A 21,362-nucleotide genomic window follows, 5' to 3' on the forward strand; every position below is an offset into this window, starting at 1 on the left:
TCTTCTTAGAAGTGTAGAGTTACAAAATTGTCAAAAAGAGTCTTTTGACTCTCTTTTCGGAGTTTTAGCTTGCCACGTATATGACTCTTTTGAAAGAGGCGCTTCAAAACTTTCTTTAGGAACTATCTCTGGGCGTCATTATGCTCTCTTCTGAGGTTCGTGTGGACAAGAGTGTTAATGTGCCCTTTTACTCAACATTACACATTGTTTATTCGCAGGAAAAAATACAGAATTTTCCTGCGGGAGGCTAAGACTAAAGGCTGAAAGCCTGACGAGACCTCATTCTCTGTTATCTAATACAGTCTGGATGAGTGACATATACATTTACACATCATTAACACTCATCTATACGCCTAGGTTACATATTTCACACTAATTTAGTAGAATATACTGGCATGGCACCTTACATTCAAAGGAGTTTAAAAGGAACTTCTCGTTCTACTTCCCGCGCGCCTTCCCCTTCAACAAGTCGTCGTTCTGAGTCGCCAGGATGGCTCGTCAGCGTAGAACCTCTATAGTAGCAGAAAGCTTTTGAGGTGGGGAGAGTAGGATGAACTGGGAAGAAAAAAAAAGGATTGATTTTGCCCTAGAGTCGTCTTAGACGAGCGCATAAGGGTACCAGGAGTTTATTGGCGCCTGAACGGCGTTCACATCAAAATTTGTTCGAGATGTATCATTAAAGCGACATGCCATAAGTTCGCAAGAACTGCGCAATATTCTCGTTGGACACTTAACAAGCTCATTTCTCTAAGAATCTGGCTTGGCCAGTCGTGCAAACTTTCCTCGGAAGAAGGCACGAACGAAGCCCTTGGCCCATAGTCGCGCTTCCTTTTTGCGCCACCTAGGGGAGTTTATGAACTCCTCCCTCTGCCACATCTGGTCGTTACGATCAGGCGCCAGGATCGCCGTCAACCGCATGGCGTACTCCACGTTTTCGACAAGGTCCAGGTCCGCGAAGTAGTAGTAGTTGGATGCACGACTCCAGGGTCTCGTACGCTGCATCGGCTCTTCCGCTCCGTTAAGGTAGATAGCGACGCTTACGCCAGACTTTGAGACTGGAGCGTCGCGCCTGAGGCCTTCGCAGAGAATTCGGTTGAGGCTCTGAGCACTGAGGCCAGTCTTCTCCTCCACTTCGTAGAGAAGCTCCACTACTTCAAGATGTCCGAACTTTGCCTGTGCCAGGAAACCTTCTTCCAGAAATCTTTGGTCGGCGCTGCACATTCATATCAAGTGGGAAAGCAGTGAATTAGCGTATGGCCAAATGAATTAGCTATATTAGAGTATACACGGCAAAAATTACCGATGCCAGTCATGTACATTTAAGGGCTCGTTCTTCTTTGTTAGACACAGTACTAATTAAATATAACAGACAATTATGCCAAGGAAAGCATAGAGGACGTTACTAGAAGTACCTGTAATGTAAATGCGATGAAATAAAAGTGGTCCAAAAGATAAAGTCGATGTTAGTTTAACAGAACAAGTCGAAAGCCTCACTGTACTCAAACGCAAAAATTCAGGAGAATTCAGGAGTTCCATGGAATAAATACTCTCCAAAGGCTTTATTTTTACAGTGTTCACTAACCTAACGTGACAACATTGCGTCAATCCTGGAAGCAAACGGTTCTACAGGAATGCAACAAGAGGGCCTGTAGGCGTCTTCAACCACCGCTATTGTCATAAGCCAGCATTCCTGCTCTGACTTTTGCCATTGATTACTCCTTTTTGAGGCAATCACAAAGGACGTGTTCATTGGTTTCATCGCTGTCGCAGTAATGACAGGCAGCAGTGTCTGCCATTGTGACTCGGTAAACAAAGCTGTTCGTGATTGACAATTCAAGACACAAGCGGCCAGAGGAGCTCCCCCAAAACTGCCAGACCTGCGCGGAACGCGCAGCACTGTCACTGCGAAAGCAGGAAGAGTGGCCTTGCAGAACGTTTTTTTTTTCAAACTCTCTTGGTAGCTGCTGCAAGCACACTTGCAGGGTACCCACTACGCCATTATTCACTGTGTAGTATAGGCAGGCATTCACCGTATGCCATGCTTCGTAATTCTTCGGAGAAGCGTGATATCCTCTGCACACTTGCAAGGAACTTTGTGCAATATTCGGTGCTGTGGCTTACGACAATGAATGATTATGCCAGAAGCTTTTGAAATCCCCACAATACCCCACATTGGGTATGAGCCACAGTTAATAGGTGAACAACATCGAGTTTTCGTGATGGGTTGGGATATTCGACGACGCGCCCGTCGCGCAATTCGCATTATGTGACACCTGGTTGTTCCTTTACTGTTCTAAAACGCTTTATTACTCATATTGCCACCTAATATGCTTGGGTGAGATCCGGCAGTGGAAGAAGACAAAGACGATCTGTCTGAGCTGCTGCTTGGCTAGTCGACTCAACGAACCCAATAAACCAAGTTTGTCTTAAGCAACGTGACAAGACTGGTGGAGTTGCTGGGTACGACGTCTCACGATCCACCCGATGCCCAAGACCCCGTCCAGCAGCCGGAACACAAGCCCTGCACCAGTGGACACTCCTGTTCACAGAGTAAGCCGCCGCCAACGAGGCCTACCACCTGAGACGCCAACCACTGACGCAGCGACTATGACTTCGACACAAGATCCCGTGCAAGCTCCGACGCCTTCCACGCCGATCTACTGCACCGTCCAGAACCCGCTCATGCCTAGCCCCTTTCATGGAGAGCAGCATGAAGATGTTGACGACTGGCTGAGTGAGTTCGAACGTGTCGCAGCGATAAATTACTGGGATGATGCCGCGAAGCTCCGGAACGTGTACACTTGCCTGAAGGACGGTGCCAAGACGTGGTTTTTGAACAGGGATGATGTTCTGACATCTTGGCGCGAGTTCCAGCGTCGCCTTCTGGAGACCTACAGGAGTCCCGACCGCCGCGAACGAGCGGAGCGTGCACTACAATCGCGCATCCAGATGCCAAACGAGACCGTCTCGATGTACGTTGAGGACATGACACGGCTTTTTAAGCGAGCGGATCCTGCTATGGCAGAAGAAAAAAAGTTGCGCCACCTCATGCGGGGTGTGAAGGAACAACTTTTTGCTGGTTTGGTGCGTAGTCCCCCTAAGAGTGTTGCTGAGTTCCTTACTGAAGCGGCAACAATGGAGCAAGTACTGCACCAACGGTCTGCCCTGTTTGACCGTCAAGTGAATGCTGCCTCAACCCCCGAAATTTTCACCACCCCTGGGAGCAAGAGCCCCGAATGGATTCGCGAGATCATCCGATCTGTCGTCCGGGAAGAAATGGAAAAGATGTACGGGACAAGACCAATCGATGTTGGTTCTATCACCAGTGTCATCCGTGACGAGGTCCAACAGATGTTGCACGCCCATCGTTTTCCGCTGATGTCGGTTGATCCGGGAACGGCTCCTGTGTCTACTGACAGTCGCCGTCGTACGTACGCGGAAGCCTTGCAATCTGCCACGCCTCGTTCTGGTCAAGGAGTCCCGACCCAGCCAGTGCCGCACGTCCCGATCCAGACAGTGCCGCACGTTCCGCTTCAGACAGTTCCATACGTCCCGATCCAGGATGCCGTCAGTCGCGATTCAGTCGGCGCACGCTGGTTTGGGCATCGATGGTCGCCGTGCACCGACGCGCAAGTCTGATCTCTGGCGTACGCCGGACAGACGACCCCTCTGCTATCATTGCGGTGAGGCTGGTCACATTTACCGCGAATGCCCATACCGGCAACTTGGCCTGCGTGGATTTTCCGTCAATTCACCTCGTCCCCAAATCGGTCAAAGGCCGAAGGGCCATCGAAGAGTATCTCGCGCAACAGCGTGCACCCTTTACACGACGTCAATCACGGTCACCATCTCCGAGGAGACCAGCAGCCACTGGGTCACGTTTCGATGTGACGGCACGGGAACGCTCTCCAAGCCCCCGTCGGGAACACTGAAGGCAGCGGCCTTCGGGGGCAAGGTCGCTGGGACTCAAAGTGCGGAAGACCTCCCATCGACGCTTGCACGCAACACGGAAGACAGTCAACCAGAGAATAATCGCAGTACCGAAGAAACGCCGAAATCCACATCTGAACCCAGTGACCACGTGTCACTTGACATACCTGTGCTGATTGACGGTTTTCAGGTCAATGCATTGATAGACACTGGTGCAGACTATTCGATTATCAGCGGGAGGCTAGCAAAAGATCTCAGGAAAGTGATTACGCCGTGGAATGAAACGCGAATTCGAACTGCTGGAGGACACGTTGTCACACCACTGGGTCGCTGTACGGCAAGAGTTAAAATTCGTGCGTCAACGTTTGTGCTCAGCTGCCTCGTTCTGCGCGACTGTTCACGTCAGCTGATTATCGGCATGGACTTCCTTCGGGAATACGGTGCCATCATAAATCTTCGTGAACGCATCGTGACCTTCTCGACTCAAGGCGCAACAGATCGAGACGCTGATAACTGCCGTAGACCTGCGCTGCGTGTTGCTGACGACAGTGTGACGCTGCCGCCCCGAGCGACTGTTCCCATCGAAGTCATTTGTGAAGACCTCCGGGACGGTGACGTGGTGGCTGAAAGTAACCTATCACTTCTGCTACTCCAAGGTGTATGTGCTGCCCGAAGTGTTGTGCGTGTCCGTAACGGGCTGTCACAAATACTAGTTACAAACTTCAACTACGAGCACCGGCATCTTTTCCGCGGAACCACCGTAGCCTATGGAGACCCTGTTGCCGACGTCACGGAGTGCTTCGCGTCCGAGGAAACGCATGAGGATGAAGAATTCCTAGACCACATCGACATTAATTCGACGCTGTCAGACAAGAGAAAGGCTGCACTTCATGACCTTTTAAAGGAGTTTCGGTCTTGCTTCGCCTCTTCTTCCAAAGTGCATCAAACACACCTCGCCAAGCATCGAATTATTACCGACGATGACGTCCGCCCCATCCGGCAGCAGCCTTATCGCGTTTCTTCCAAAGAACGTGCGGCTATTCAGACACAAGTGAAAGATATGCTCGATGACGGGATTATTCAACCATCCAGCAGCCCTTGGTCCTCGCCAGTCGTTTTAGTGAAGAAAAAAGACGGAACGCTGCGATTTTGTATTGACTACAGGAAGCTTAATAGCGTCACGAAAAAAGACGTTTACCCGCTTCCACGGGTCGACGACTCTCTCGACAGATTACGACGCGCGAAGTATTTTTCGTCCATCGATCTAAAGAGTGGCTATTGGCAAATTGAAGTGGATGAACGAGACCGAGAAAAAACTGCGTTTGTGACTCCAGACGGACTTTACGAATTCCGTGTTCTTCCCTTCGGCCTCTGTTCTGCCCCAGCCACGTTTCAGAGGATGATGGACACAGTTCTCGCTGGCTTGAAGTGGCAAAGCTGCCTTGTCTATCTCGATGATGTGGTCATCTTTTCCGAGAGCTTCGAAGAACATCTGAAGCGTCTGAGAAAGGTTCTGGACGCCATTCGCACAGCCAAACTCACGCTGAAACCCCAAAAATGCCATTTCGGCTACGAAGAGCTGAAATTTCTGGGGCATGTCATTAGTGCGGATGGAGTGCGACCTGATCCAGACAAAACTGCTGCTGTCGCCGCCTTCCCTGTTCCATCAGATAAAAGAGCAGTACGCCGTTTCCTCGGCTTGTGCGCGTATTATCGCCGATTTATCGCCAACTTCTCGAAGATAGCTGAACCTCTTACGCGACTCACTCGGGATGACGTGCCTTTTACTTGGAGCGCAGAACAAGATGCAGCGTTCACAGAGCTACGGCGGAGAATGCAAACAGCCCCTGTTCTTGCCCATTTTGATGAGGACGCTGCTACAGAAATTCATACAGATGCCAGCAACGTCGGACTTGGCGCTGTCCTTGTACAACGACACGGTGGCGTTGAACATGTAATAGCTTACGCCAGTCGTACTCTTTCTCGAGCCGAGACCAACTATTCTACATCGGAAAAAGAATGCCTCGCAGTTGTGTGGGCGACGACCAAGTTTCGGCCTTACCTCTACGGTCGTCCCTTCAAAGTGGTGACTGATCACCACTCGCTCTGCTGGCTGGCAAATCTCAGAGATCCATCCGGCCGTCTCGCTCGGTGGAGTTTGCGTTTGCAGGAGTTCGATATTACGATTGTGTACAGGTCAGGGCGCAAACATGAAGATGCCGACGCGCTTTCTCGAGCGCCTGTGGGGCACGCTGTCAGGGGCTCCGAGGATGAAGATGCCTTTCTCGGAGCAGTCAGCGATTCCGAATTTATGTTAAAACAGCGGGCAGACGACGAATTACGCCCAGCTATTGATTCCCTGGAAGGCCGGAACTCTCAAGTCCCTCGACACATTGCTCGCGAACTGTCCTCTTTTTGTCTAAGAAGAGGCATTCTTTACAAGAAAAACGCCCGTGGTAGCGACAAAGCCTTCCTACTCGTTGTTCCTACCGAAATGCGGGACGAGATCCTCCTTGCGTGCCACGACGAGCCCACGTCAGGACATTTGGGCTGTTCGCGAACACTCGCCAGAGTACGCCAACAGTATTACTGGCCGCGACTATCAACAAGTGTACATCGTTACGTGAAAGGCTGCCGTGAGTGCCAGCGTCGCAAGACTCCGCCTGTGAGACCCGCAGGCCTGCTCCAGCCGATAGCACCACCACAGACACCGTTTGACCTCGTGGGAATGGACCTTCTTGGACCCTTCCCTTTGTCGTCCTCTGGGAACAAATGGATTATAGTTGCGACAGATTATCTCACTCGGTATGCTGAAACAAAAGCGTTACCCCGTGGCACATCCTCTGAAGTCGCGCAGTTCTTCGTGCACCAAATCGTCCTACGGCATGGTGCCCCGTCGTGCGTGATTACGGACAGAGGGACGTCATTTACAGCACGAATGATGGAGGACATTTTTAAATTGAGCTGCACAACTCATCGAAAAACGACGGCTTATCACCCGCAATCGAATGGATTGACAGAGAGGCTTAACAAGACCATAGCGGACATGCTGTCAATGTACGTTGACGTACAACACAAAACCTGGGACGAAATTCTTCCATACATCACGTTTGCATACAATACGGCAACGCAAGAAACAACGCGATTTCCGCCTTTCCGACTCGTTTACGGACGCAACGTGCGAACCATGCTCGATGCTATGCTTCCGTGTGACCAAAGCAATGAAATCGCTCCAGACGCTGAGGAATACACTCAATACGCCGAAGAAGCTCGTCAGCTAGCCCGCATAAACACCAGTCACCAACAAGATGAAGACGCACGACGTTACAACCTCCGCCATCGAAACGTCACCTACCACCCTGGGGACCGTGTGTGGGTATGGACCCCTGTCCGGCGTCCAGGCTTATCCGAAAAACTCCTAAGTCGTTATTTTGGACCGTACAAGGTTCTTAGACGTGTCACCGATCTTACCTACGAGGTATTTCCGGACGGCGCAGCGTCTTCTCGTCGACAGCTTCGGCCCGAAACCGTGCATGTCGTTAGGCTGAAGCCCTACTTCACACAGTAGCCCTTGTGGTTCATGTGTTGCGACATGCCGTGACATTGTGCTGCTGCTGCTGCTGCTGTTCATGTTCTCCTGTGTTTTTATGCCTTTTGTTTTTGCGCTTGGCGCAAGCATTGGCGAAATTTCCTCATTTGCGCTGCGAGTACTGGCACTCTTCCTCTTTTGGTTCTCTGTATCTGCGTGTGTATGCCTTCATTTTTTTTTCGTTACGAGCATCGAGTCGATGCTTTCAAAGGGGGGACTAATGCCACCTAATATGCTTGGGTGAGATCCGGCAGTGGAAGAAGACAAAGACGATCTGTCTGAGCTGCTGCTTGGCTAGTCGACTCAACGAACCCAATAAACCAAGTTTGTCTTAAGCAACGTGACAATATTAACGCGATTCTTTTCCCGACATCAGACCTGCCTAAGACCTGTCTGCAAAGGAGTTCCAAGCGCCGGCGTTTCTCAATGGGTACAGAAAAAAACAACACCGGCATGACAGAGCGGTAGAATACTGGGCTAGCCCGCAGGAGACTCGGGTTCCGATCCCAACGTATGTCCTTTATGTTTTTGTATTTACTGAGTTTATTTTTTTCTTATTGCGTGTGATAGTGGTTACGGACAACGGCGACGACGGCGGTGGCAGAAAACTATGGCGCGCACGCGACGCGTGTTGTGATCTCCTAACAGCTTTGACTGTAAACCAATCGCTTTAGACAACTTCAGCACGGCTCGATCACTGTACGAACGTTCGAGCTTCTAACCAGAGGGCGCTGCTCAAGTTTCTGCAGTCAACCGAGCTGGCTACATAAACTACTATGTAACACTATCGTGCTTGAGTGTGTGTGAGCAGTTGTTTTCGGGTTTTCGTTTTTTTATTATCCATTTCTTTTTTATTTTTCTCTCCTTACCCTTCTGTCACATTTCCCGTTTTCCCAGCGTAGGGTAACCAACCGGCTATGTGCCTGGTTAGCCTCCCTGCCCTCTCTTTTTGTATTACATAGTTGATGTAGTCCTTACTTTTCTTCTGAAAACCTGTTTCATATATTTGCGTGACTCACTGAAAAGCATGCACCTCCAACGGTCTCATTGCAGCTTTAATGTTGGCCACCGCCATCACTTGGTGGCTATAATCGTAGCTTGGTTACTTGCAATGAAAGCAAGTAAAGAAATGAAAGGACTATTGATGGGAGATGGTCAACTGAGTAAAAAATTGGGGCAGTTTGTGCTCCACTAGGTAATTAGAGGGCATCCTCCCCCCCCCCCCCCCCCGAGCACCCCTACGCATGTAACATATGAAATGCGACATACTGTTTCACGCAGTCATGACCACATATGTATCAGAAGTCAAAGCATTATAGTGCAGGCAAGCGATGCACGTTACCTGAAGCCAGCATCATTCTTTAGGTGGTAGGCGTACTGACCGAGGACCAGGAGCCCGACGTGTTGCTTCACCACGCCGCGGTGGTACTTGAGAGCAAGCTGCGTCAAGAACCTCCCGTTGGGACAGTGCGCGTCCCCATCGAAGGACGTCGGCACCACCGAGGCCAGAGCGCTCTTCATCCGCTGACAAAAGAAGTCCTCGACGTTACTCACCGGCTTGGCTGCGACTACGGCTAGTGCTAGGCTATAAAAGCCGATGATCATTCCCGCTTCGTCGAGGGCCTCACGATGACATGGACTCGTCCTTATCAAGTCCGCCAAGAAGTCGACGAGTCCCGGTGATTCAGGTAGGGGCTCCAAGTCTGTGGGTCTGCCTTCGAAAATGGTGGGGATTTCGTTGAGGCTCAAGACAGGTTCAAAGGGCGGGTTCCGGTCAAGGACGATGTCGTGTAACTGGAATGCGCCATACAAAGAGACCATAAAAAGACAATTACCATGTCAGTTTTTGTACATTCGTACTGCTCTTCCCATAAGACATGATGTTACAGAATATGGCGTTACAGAAAGTGACCTGAAGAACTTATATTTGGGTGAGGCTGCCTATAGCAATGTTTTCTTTCAAAGGTTAACAGCGCAACGCGGCTCCTTTAATGTAATCTTTTCGGGACGCATCACCCACTTGTCAAGGCTTGTGGAGACAAATACATCTAGCTTGACACAACCTGCCGCACCTTCGTGCCCCTCGGAGACGTGCACCACGAAACTTGTGACATCGCACCACGACGTCATGCCTGGGCCTCACGACAAATTGAAACTAAAACACATTAATACGCCTTGTTATGAGAGCGAGAGTCATTCACGAACCGCAAGGCACCAAGGTCGGCCATGACACGCATGTGCATTTTGCACTAAATTATGCACATAAAAATGACTACGATATTGGTATGTCTAAGAGTAACTTAACAGTTCCGTCAACTGCCCAATCCTCGGCCAGTCCACGCCATGTGCAATCGCATGTGCAATCGTATAATGATCTTCTCAGTGTTCTAGCTTACATTTGGTCCTCTAAATTGTTATGGTGGTTATGAAAAGGAAAAGAGAAAAGTGCCGTCCGTAACGGTCTATCTTTACGATGACACTTCAACAGGTTACATTAAGGCCTGAAGCACGCGTTTTCCATCAAATGTAGCGTGAGAAAGAGAGAGAGAGTAAACGTTTTTATAATGATATGTGGGGTTTAACATCCCAAAACCACCATATAATTATGAGAGACGCCGTAGTGGACGGCTCCGGAAATTTAGACCACCTGGGGTTCTTTAACGTGCACCCAAATCTGAGCACACTGGCCTACAACAATTCCACCTCCATCGGAAATGCAGCCGCCGCAGCCAAGATTCAATCCCGCGACCTGCGGGTCAGTATAGCCGAGTACCTTAGCCACTAGACCACCGCGGCGGAGCAGTAAACGTTTTAAGAGGTTGCCCAGCATCCTCCAGAGCTAAAGCCTTTTGAATCTTCAGGGACGTCGTCACACTACGACGGGCGCGGAGAACGCGTTCTCATAAATGCACATTGCTGCACGCTCTCGCATTACGACACGTTGCGAATTCATTCGTTCCATGCTGCCCCCTTTCCCGAAAGCGCCGACAAAGCAACTCAGCCATAGTGTGGTGACGTATGTGCCACACTATGGCTCCACACAGGAGGATAACAAGATGACTTAGCTAGTCTAGAAGGTGTTGGGTTGCTCCATGCCACCCGGCTATACCCTCACGCGAGGAACAGCAGGTCAAGCCAAACAGCCCAGTCGCGGGCGCACTGAGCGACCATGGCCAGCCGGGTAAACCACCGAACAAATGCTCCCCGTAAGAACATAGACGAAATAATCAACCAACCTTGTAAAGGTCGGCGAAAAGGGGTGTACCAGGAGTCGTCAGCGAAGGAGTGCAAGCTACGCACTCGAGCATGAGATGGCCGAACGAGTCGTCCCACACGCCGGAGGCAAAGATCCTCAGCCAGGAAGCATACAGAGACCGCCTGATGTCGGCATCCGGGTACTGTACGCCTGCAAGGACTTCCCGGGCACCCTTCATGGCCATGACGTCGCTCCAGTTGTGACGGTCGTAGACAGCGTGCAGGAAGCCCGGATCACGCACGCTCATCCTCGTGCCCAGATGAAGCAACAATCGGTCCATTTCCGACCATTGCTCAGGGTACCGAGAACGTGCTCTCTCCATGAATCCTGGGCCGCCCTTGGCACAACTGCATGCGCCAAGAATTGTCTTTGAAAAGGAACACCACCCAGGCTCTGAGGCTGGTAGACACAACATCTTGCCTGAATCCAAACTTTCTTAGTAAGATATATCCAGAAATTAGGGTGTAAATTAATTATGGGAAGTGTAATGACATCATAACTTTTGAAGTATACGATTTGCCAGTGTCTTGTGGCTCTCACAAACTGTGAAAAGGAAAGACCCTGGTGGCAAAGAGTCCTTCACAGTGGAGCTCTTTCAGACCACGCATAGACGGTCCAGAAGTCCCACGAAACGGTGGTGAAGTTAAGTCTTACTGCACCAAAATGAGAGGCACTTGCGTCAACCAAAAAGTTGGTATTCAGGACCTGGATAAAGTTTGATATATACCATACAAAGCACAGGCAAGAACTGCAAAAGAACATTTTTTTAACTTATAGCGAATTGGTTCTGCGGAATTCCGCAACAAACAACCGCCCCTTTGTAGCTCGAAGCCATGAGGACATAAAGGGACATGAAGAGACATGAGGACATCTCGGACATGAAGCTTCTGAGGGTGACACAACTTCATAAACCTTTGGCATTTCCTCATCTTCTCTTCGAAACTAGGCGGATGCACACAGGCCTCCACCAATGGGAGCGCACCGAGGACTGTCAACACGATTACTGAAACGTGAGTGCACACACGCGAGAACACAGACGAAATGATCACAAAAACTAGTGTAACAACAGACCATTATTCAATAAGAAAACAGAATATGTACCTTCTTCAGCACCTCATAATCACTGCGCATAAGCAAAACGACATAGTATATTCCTTCTCATTAGCTAATGAATGCTTTCACGGAGACCGCGTGCATATAACACATTTTGTTTAGCAAGTCAATTTCTTTTTCATTCAGCGATACTGAAGGGTGACCGACGCACATGTATTTAAGTCTAGAGATATGCCACACTTCTGTGATTTCCCTTGTCTGATTAAGGTGAACATTCAGAACATCCGTTTCATTAAACAAAGAGTATATATTCTGTTTTCTTATTGAATACAGGTCAGTTGTTATTCTGCGCTGGTCCTTGTGATCCTTTCGTCTGTGTCCTCATGTGTGCACGCTAAAGTTTCTGTATGCAGCAAAACGGACCAGCCCGCCTTTCTGTATTATGACGACATGAGCTGGACGACCGGTGACCTCGCCGCCGGAGAACATCGCCGAGTGCGGCCTCGGCGATGAGGCCGCCGCCCGGAAAATCAGCAGTCCGGGGCGGTCATATGCGCTAACCGGGAAACTAGAAATTAGCGCTTTGAGTTGTAGGTTCATTCACCCTCTCGCTGTTAATTACTATATATATAGCTTCGTGGCAATCTCAATCACCGGAAAGGCATTGGTCACAGGTTCGATTCCCGGTACAGGACGAATTCTTCGGCTATTAATACGCATTTTCTTTCTGAGAACTCCATGTAGATTTCCTTATTGGTTCGTGCTGCAAACAAATGGTTGCCTATTTTTGTTCATTTTATTTGCATATGAAAAACACGAGAAGGTAGACTGCATCACGACCGGCTATACCATCATCCATGTGTGTTTTACGTCCAGGAGCGTAGGCAAAAGTTTTGTTTCGGTGTCAAGGGGCACCTCTTTGATTTTAGGGGGTGAAAGTGAGGGAGAGGAATTCTCTTGATTTTCACTCTGTAAGCCATGGCGAAAGAAATTTCGGGAGTGGGGGGGGGGACACGGGTTTGGCGTGCCACTATCTGGATACGCCACTGTTTACATCACAAAACCACGATATGATTATGAGAGACACCGTAATCGATGGGCTCCCGAAATTTCAACCAGCTTGGGTTCATTAACGTACAGCTAAATCTAATCACCTCCAACATTATCGACTCTGTCGAAAATGCGGCCGTCGCGATCGAGAGTCCACCCCGCGACCTCTGCGTACCAGCAGTCAATCATGCACCGTCTCTACTAGACCACCGTGGCGGGTCCTGTCATCATGATATTGATATTGAATATAGGAACGAAACATGGAAACCAAGTAAATAAAATAATAAAATAAGTACGTGTACAATCTCCGGCGTATAAAAAAGGGGGCCAGAGGCCTATACATGCAGGGTATGTCACACACACTACTGCGGGATAGAGGCCGAACAGATAGCTTTTCATACGCTTACATACAACATAAATGTAATATTGCCCATGTTTTCGCACTTTAGCTGGCATCATGAACTGTGTGATAGTCGTAATATATAACTCCGAAATTATTAAACCGCCCGATTATCTTTTCCAGATAGATTCAATGCGTGTGCCCTTCAATTGCAAGTTTCAAAAGATGTAGTTCAGCTAAGGGCGTGTCCACTTGTCTCGCGAATGCTAAGTCAAGCACCAATTCTAAGGCATTCTTAAGCTGCAGATCCTATATATAGCACATAGTTTGTAAATTATGGCGCCATTTGATCACTTATAGCGGCCTTGCGCCAGTAAACATTACACATCGTCTCCAATTCATTCATTCAAATTCTGTCATTCAATTCAGTCACTTAATCCAATTAGTTATCTCCTGTTTTATCACTTACATGTAAATATTTTGAACTACCACAAGTTTCAATAATAATTTTCATTACGTTCATTTTGTTTTATTCGCTTGCTGTTTTTTCCTTAGTTGCCAATCTTTCTTCTTCATTTTTATACGTGAATTCCCAAGAGGTCCCCCTGACAGTTTTTACTTTGGGACATCCTTCTCTATTATATCAACTTTTTACTTGCACTGTATTGTACTGAATAAAAAATAAAAAATATAAAAAATTATATGAATAGGAGATAATCCCAGTTGACAGCATAAACCTCTACTGATAAAGTCATTCAAAACACAATGTGCAGTATGATTTCCCCGTGGGTAATTCGGAGACACCTATTGATAACTAATGTTAACGCAATATAGTATGATTCCTCTGATAAGCATCGATATAAGCAAGGAACTTGTTTCAAGGGACAAATAAAGACTTGAAACACCTCGTGAGACCTGACTATAGACGTTTCCTTGAAGAAATTCGCATTAACACGTAGTACATCACTTGGCCCAATTCAAGTTGACAATGACTACAGCAGTGGCTGTTGTTACATAAAGATTTAACTGCAGCTACTACATATTCCTGATACAGAAATACATTTTAATTGCACGATAAAAAAAAACTTTTGTCGCGACAACAGAAGATACTCTTCTATTGCCTCTCAGTTGTTTCAACAGAAGCACTAAAACGAAAGATTGTTGTATCACAAAAAAAAATGTGCTCTCACAAGCTGCACCAAACTGTCACAATAGAAGTGTCTCTGAAAGAACGTGCACAACGTATGTAGTAGCACAAAGGACTTCCCCCAAAAACAACACTTGACAGACAACAGGTTAATCGAATGCCTTGCCGGATTATTAGCTCTCCGTGCTTTCAGAGTTCATTTTTCTTGAAATTCGGAGGCTGTTTTCAGGAGTTTTTTTTTTGTAAGACATTTGGCGTTTGTCAGAGTTTATTTCTTGCCAATACATAATTTTCTGAAATTTGGTGTTCAAAACACGCCAAGCGTTGCGGATTGTGGCACCGGCACGAAGCGAGAACGGCGAGAACACCAACGCCAACGAAATGAAGGCAGCTTGGTCTCGCATCTCGCTCGATACGAAGTACAGATTCCGTTTGTATGTTTTAATATTTCTGTCGACCTTCTATTCAGGCAACATATTGCACAAACTACACACATCGCCTCGAATAATTCTCGCAGTGTGACGTACTATACTCTGACGTACGCAGGACCATTCCTTGTTGCATAGGTCACATCCACCACGTTGGGGGATGCGCCCGGGAGATAAGGTCATGCGGCGTTCAGTATGACATTTCACTTCTTTCCGGGGCCAGTAGAATTGCAAATCTTGGCAGATGACATCGTGAGTGCCCAGTGCACGCGTTCCTTTTGTCAGCTCGAAATTCTCAAACATGATGAAGGGCCATTCAAGATGTGCTCACAGACACAAGATAACCTGTGCGGTTAGACCAAGCTAATAGGAAGCGAAATGGCCCTTCTGGCCAATATGCGCCATGACTATTTGCTCCTGTGTTGCCCTTCTCAGCGACGCCGAAAAGAGGGACTCAGGAGCATCTTTGTTCGACAATGGACACTAAAGCTGGACTAGAATAGGGGAGACCGTATTCACTTTCACTCTATTACCTTTCCCGCAAACTCTGCGGGAAAGAACATTTCATGGCTACGCTGAACTGTTGGCGACTTTGCATGCCGTCATAAACTAAAACATTTCTGTTGGCTTTCCTGTCGTAGACAGAGATCCCGCACGTATTTATTCGAAAATATGAATTTAGTTGAAATTTATTGCGCCTATACTTACGATTTTGGGGGCCTAAAACAGTGTTTTGTCCACCTATTTTGACGCCTAAAACCTGTTTTTTTTTGTGCCTCTAAATCTGACCTCTACTTATTATATTAATACGGATAGACCGAAACATGTCATGTGATATGTCTTTGTTAGCGAGATGAATTGCCGGATTTGTTCGGTGTTTTTTTTTTCCTGAGTGCTTCCACAAGTGCACCGACCAATACCAACAAAGATTGCGAACTCCTGTTGGCAAGATGCATCGTCACTACTGGCAGTTGAACTCTCTTCACTGCTTCATTAGAGCCATAGGGTGTAAGTGCCCGCACGCATTATTTACCAAACATAAGACGAAACGAAAAAAAAAACGTCCACCAAAAGCTATTCACTGACATTTGTGACAGCTGTAATCCTTCTCACAAACATACATAACGACACATGCTCAACTGTACACCACATATCCGACTCTTTCAAGTTTGCGTGACGTTAAGAACAAAAGCTAATTCTCGCTGTGCTATATATTTACGGGCGAACGCTGTCGTCACAGGTCTCCAATCGCATATTTTTAAAGCGTTCATTAGGCCCGTGTGCTCAGATTTGTGTGCACGTTAAAGAACCCCAGGTGGTCGAAATGTGCGGAGTCCTCCACTACGGCGTCTCACATAATCAAATGGTGGTTTTGGGACGTTAAGCCCCACATATCAATCAATCAAAGCGTTCATTATCAATACGACGGTCAAACAAATATAACTCCCAGACAAGTATCTCCGCCCAGACATTTCATTCCCCACATCCACGCGAACCAGATTGACCAAACGGAACTCGCATAACAAGAGAACAAAAAGTTCCAAAAGTTTTCGGTGAGAACCACGGAATGCGAGAGCTTATACAATAAAATATGCATGCTCGCATTTCGTGACAGGCGCCGTTCTCTCGTTTGTTTTTTTAAGCGATACGGTAAGGCAGGACTTGATTTTCGAATGCTGCAGGCCGCTGTCCCCGCCGACGTTTCCCAAGAAATCAATAATAATTCGCAGTCCGAAAACTCCGTCATGCAATGAATCGACCACGGAGATGTTTGTGGCGCGTGGCAGAGCATATATATAGGACACGACGTCCGCAGTAAATATATTGCCTACGGCGCACAGCGTTTGTGAAGTTTAATCGGCGCTTTCTCTATATACTTCTGAAAGTAAAGAACGCGCTCGCTTAATGTGCGGTGAATGAGGGTTAAGTAACGAGTATTGTCCTGCATTTTTGTACTTCACTAGGGTTCTGGTAAAGCGCGCGCCAAGTAGCTCTGCCGCAATCCAAGCAGCCGGAATCGTAGGCAGAGATATTTGAAAAGAGCGGCGTTCCGATCCCTTTCGTGTATGTTTATGTGGCTTTTCATATGTGCACGCACGTATATAAACATGCTAAACGTAAAAACTCAGGAGACGAACGGGTAACAATTATCGCCCTGAATTTCTACACTTAGGGTTGCAGTAATGCACGTGCATTCAATGGCTCATCCTCAAAATCCAGACAGCCGGAATCGAATCCAGGTATAAATTTATGCAAAAAAAAAGCATTCCCCCAGACCACCCGCCCAGGCTACGCCACTGCAGGCTATCACTTATGGTCCCCGTAGCTTGCATGCAGGGGACAACAGGCGGACGATGCGGACATAAGCAAGAAGATCTTCACTTAACAAGGAGCCTGCACGCAGCTTCATACGGCTGCTCGCTTTATACTTGCTGGCGCCACTATCGTACACCGGGAACCAAACGAACGAGCTGAGCCGAACATCATGAACACCTTCGCAGAGCAAAGATTTCGACTTGAGGCACGCCTAGCTCGTGCTTGCCTCTGCTTCTTCGCGTCGGGCTCGTGGCAGGGCAACTTCGAGGACTACGTAGTAACGTCCTTCCGTTCTTGGTACGCCGTCTACGTCACCTTGACGGCAACCGCAATGCTGGTATTCGAGGGTTTTTTGACGGTACGACGCTTTCATTCCGTGACACCGCTTGGTGAATCGAGTTTCATCGAGAATATTTACACAGTGCTGCGTCTGATCATCACCGTCAAAGTTCTCGTCACCTTATTTATCGTCAACTTAAGCACCGACGCCATGGTACAAGCCCTCCAGGCCACCAAGAGACTCGAACTGTCAATCGGTTTCTATTTGCGGGGCGAAGGAGGCGATGGTTACTTCTGGTTCAGGCGCCGTGCGAGGGTAGCCATATATGCCACGCTGCTACTGGCCCTAGCCGCCTGCCGTGGCGTAGTTGTCTTGCAAGAGACGCGAGACATGTCCAGCCGGACGGCCTACCTTCTGTCAGCGATTTCCGTGATCTTTACCCTGTACTACGGAGTCATAGGCACAACGGTTACACAATTGGAGAAGTACATGTGTGTGGTCTTGTCGCGTTACCTCAAGTTTCAGGTAAGTTCAGCTTCATAATGTCGAAGCGATAAGCCCAAGTCCATATCGGTGCACCCGCCTTAAAACTAAACCAGTTGCTATTTTCTCCGTCTCTCACAACATTCCCTTTATTTCCTTTTCCCTTTGTTATTTGTCTTCAGAGCTATAGCATTCATGAGCTCGTATGGAGGGGCATAGTCCAGCGAATGAACGCGTGCTTAATCGATAACAGTTAACAGGTCAAGCGGCGGGCTTGCAACTAGGTATGCTGCTACAGGGATTAACGCACCGGGCCCGTGCCATGTCCTCTTAATCTGAAACTCTCATCCATCACAGGATAGATGGGTGTACTTTTCAATGTGTTTTTTTTTGCAACATTGACTTGATGAAAGTCATTGAAACTTTGTGTGCTACGTCTATGGCACCCACAGATTACAATTTACTTCAATTTTGTCGATTAGAATTTACGTAGGACCCAGTAGACGCCTTCGAAGTTTTATGACGTCACAGTGTTTTGTGCGCGAATCTCAAGGTGGTGTATGCGCCCGCAGTTTTACGCTGCATTTCATTAGTTGGCATCGTTTCGAGGTTTCACGATGCTCTCGTGCGCTTTCCCGATTTCTGCATAACAAAGCAGCTTCACACTTGTAACGGTACAAGACGCAGTATCTGGCTAGTTCACACCGTTTTGTGTGCTTCGCGCTTACAAAGTGTCGTATCACGGTAAGAATGCATGTTTGCGGGATTGTGAAATTGTGCTTTACTAATACACACAAAAAAGCGTGTTGCTCTTCAGTGCCCCTTTAAGCCCGCTAAACTCTATCTAATCCGAGCTATGTCTCTGCTTTAGGTAGACGGTACACAGCACATCCTCTTCGGTGCCCATGCGACAGGTGACACGAGGCGCGCAGTGCGAGCCATCGAGCGGCTCCGCGCGAGCCTGGTAGCCGTGACGACGACCGTCCGGAAGACGGACAAACGGCTGCGTCCAGCCGTGGTCGTCAACTTCCTGTGTTCGGCCATCGCCGCGTGCGTGGCGGTGCACGCCGCGTTCTACGCGCGGGCCACCTCGGCCAAGCTAATCTTCACGGCTCTGTACGCGATATCCACCAGCGTGTCCGTGCTGGACGCCAGCCTGTCGGCGGGCGACATCCGGACGCAGGTGCAGAGCCTCAAGGCGCTCCTGGAGACGGCGTCAACACTCTCGTTTCCCCCGAGGGTTTCGCGACAGGTGAGACGCGTAATTAGTTCGGATCTCGATATCGTCTACTCCATTCTTTTGCTCCACTATGTGAAGTGCGACTTTGAGTGCACGTGCCCTTCTGCGTAGAGTAGTCTTTCTAGACTGGTTAACATCCCCGCCTCTCAGTTCCCTCCTGTTCATTCCTACTTCTTTAGTGAGTCATGCTCTCTTATAGATGGGCTGATGGTACCCCAATGTCAACTGAGAATCCTTCTGTACTTCTAAATATTGATGTCAACAAGGGGCGTAGCCAGACATTGTTTTCAGAGGTGGGTTTATGTTGGGCCAATGTCCGCACACTGATGGAACAGAATAAGTAAAATAAATAATTCCAATCAATATTGTTCTGCTTATGGGAGAGTCGCAATGAAGGCCTAGCCAGCATTTTTTTTTCTTTTTTCTTGGGAGGGGGGGGGGGGGGGAGTGGAGTTGAACCGTACTGTCACGGGGTCGTGACGTCGACGAAGGTAGAGACGGCACTTGTCCAAAATGAAAGACTTTTTTTTTTGCCGGACTTGTGGCCGGACAAAAAGTTAGATTACATGCAGCGATGCACACTATCACTGATAGTGGCAAACTGAGCTTCGGCCGTCGATCAACTGGGCGAAGCGTGTCGGCATTTATGCATGAGCCGTCGAATATTCCAGCCCTATCACTGGTCGTCACGCAAGCTCCAGAACAATATCGAGTGTACGCGTCTTGCGCGCAATTAATTTACTGCAATTAATACTTTGTTTTGGCATGCGTACACAACAGTTACATGCCACCGAGATGAGGCAAAAGGGAACAGACGAAACTGTTTCCTGACTAGGCCTACATCCCGGCTCGTGAACAAAAAAAAACAAAAAAACAAGGAGTGAGACATATACTCGTGTAAACAGTTTCGTGAGCAAAAATAAAATAAAAACAAAGACAGCGCTGAGGAAAGCGAAAAACATCCAGTACAGCACAATTCATCAGCATCACTGTAGAGAAGTCATGGAATTTCGAGCAATATCGCTATAGAAGTACGAAAACCTATAAAAACCATTTCATGTTGATATGTCCATCAGAATAAAGTTGTGAATAGATTTAATGAACGAAGAGGTGCAATAGTATCCATCAAAATTCAGAATTCACGTGTAGCTAACAATGTGCGTAGCTTAACAAATGAAACGCAGTGAAGTGCAACCTGGTGAACAAAAGTATGCATCGCAAGTGGCAAAACACATTGCATCAAGCACTTTATCCTGGATCGAAGAGTAATCTTACTTTCTTTTTAAAAAGATGTACAGATCTGTTTATCTGTGATAATTCTACTACAGAAGGAAAACTGTTACATATATCTACAGTTTGATGGTAGTTTTTTGATCAGAACGATCTACAATAATCGCGAACCGTCTCGAACAATGAGGCACACTTTGCGCTGAGCATTTTTGGCAGGGGCGAGAACCGAACGAAACGGAAATGTAAGTAAATGCGCGTGGCAATAGTTTATGTACGCCCTTGTGTGCGTTTGCACGTGTGCATATACTCAATCACAGTAGAAAATTTTTGGAGGGGGGAGATTAACGCCCAACCTCCCCCCTGGTTACGCCAATGTGTTGTCCTTTCGAAAACACGACACTACATATACAGCTCAACGAGAGACAAAAAAGCGTGCACGGCAATGAATTTCGGAATGGCACTTACCGTCAAGCGGAGAACGTCGACACCGTCTGCAGACTGACACGAGCACGACGTCTGTGTGCCTCTCGCAGACGCGCCCGCCCGCCAGGGCGCCGCCGTAACCAGAGCCCTACCGCACGCCGGTATTCCTCCACGCGAACGGAAAAGGTATCAGGTGAGATTCGGCGAGGTGGAGCAGCCGCGATACCCCCTTCCTCACGGACGCGACTAGAAAAAAAGAAGTATACCATGAAGTGTGTTCCGTTGGGCTGGTTGGTCCAACATGGTAAAGAAAAAACAAACAGTGCACACTAGAAGAGACGACCAAATAAATAAGAGACAAGACAAGCGCTGACTGACTTTTTCTTTTTTGGTTCAATGCAATATCGAGGGAAAAGGTGCGGGGTAACAAGTCACGTCAACTCTCAAGCCATTCGTCACGATACGATGTGTGGAACGTGTTAGTCGAAAATACAATTTTAAGATTGTAGCTAGACACATGAAAGATAGTTAATCTTTTTGCTTAGTGCCACGGACGGTTCACTAACAATTAAATGTGTCGCGCCTTAGTTTAATCGC

At 48.0% G+C, this 21,362-nt stretch overlaps 1 protein-coding gene across 1 annotated transcript; it reads right to left on the bottom strand.

Moving 5' to 3' along the window:
- Positions 1–607: 607 nt before the first annotated feature.
- Positions 608–21,013, bottom strand: LOC119165162 (uncharacterized). Its single transcript, XM_037417346.2, has 4 exons — positions 20,808–21,013; positions 10,756–11,122; positions 8,862–9,313; positions 608–1,213 (listed from the first exon to the last, which is right to left on the bottom strand). The coding sequence occupies exons 2-4, from the start codon at positions 11,095–11,097 to the stop codon at positions 748–750; spliced, it is 1,260 nt and encodes a 419-aa protein (XP_037273243.2). The 5' UTR covers positions 11,098–11,122; positions 20,808–21,013; the 3' UTR covers positions 608–747.
- Between the last annotated feature and the right edge of the window lie 349 nt (positions 21,014–21,362).

Source organism: Rhipicephalus microplus, chromosome 8, assembly GCF_043290135.1.
Source record: "Rhipicephalus microplus isolate Deutch F79 chromosome 8, USDA_Rmic, whole genome shotgun sequence".
In the NCBI taxonomy this organism is placed as follows: Eukaryota; Metazoa; Arthropoda; class Arachnida; order Ixodida; family Ixodidae; genus Rhipicephalus; species Rhipicephalus microplus.

Bases quoted from the DNA above. Each gene is read 5' to 3' on its own strand.
- LOC119165162 (XM_037417346.2), bottom strand. From the start codon at position 11,097: ATGGAGAGAGCACGTTCTCGGTACCCTGAGCAATGGTCGGAAATGGAC. The intron at 9,314-10,755 runs GTTGGTTGATTA...GGCGCATTCCAG, and splicing joins TTTTCGCCGACCTTTACAAG to TTACACGACATCGTCCTTGA. The intron at 1,214-8,861 runs GTAACGTGCATC...ATGAATGTGCAG, and splicing joins AAGAATGATGCTGGCTTCAG to CGCCGACCAAAGATTTCTGG.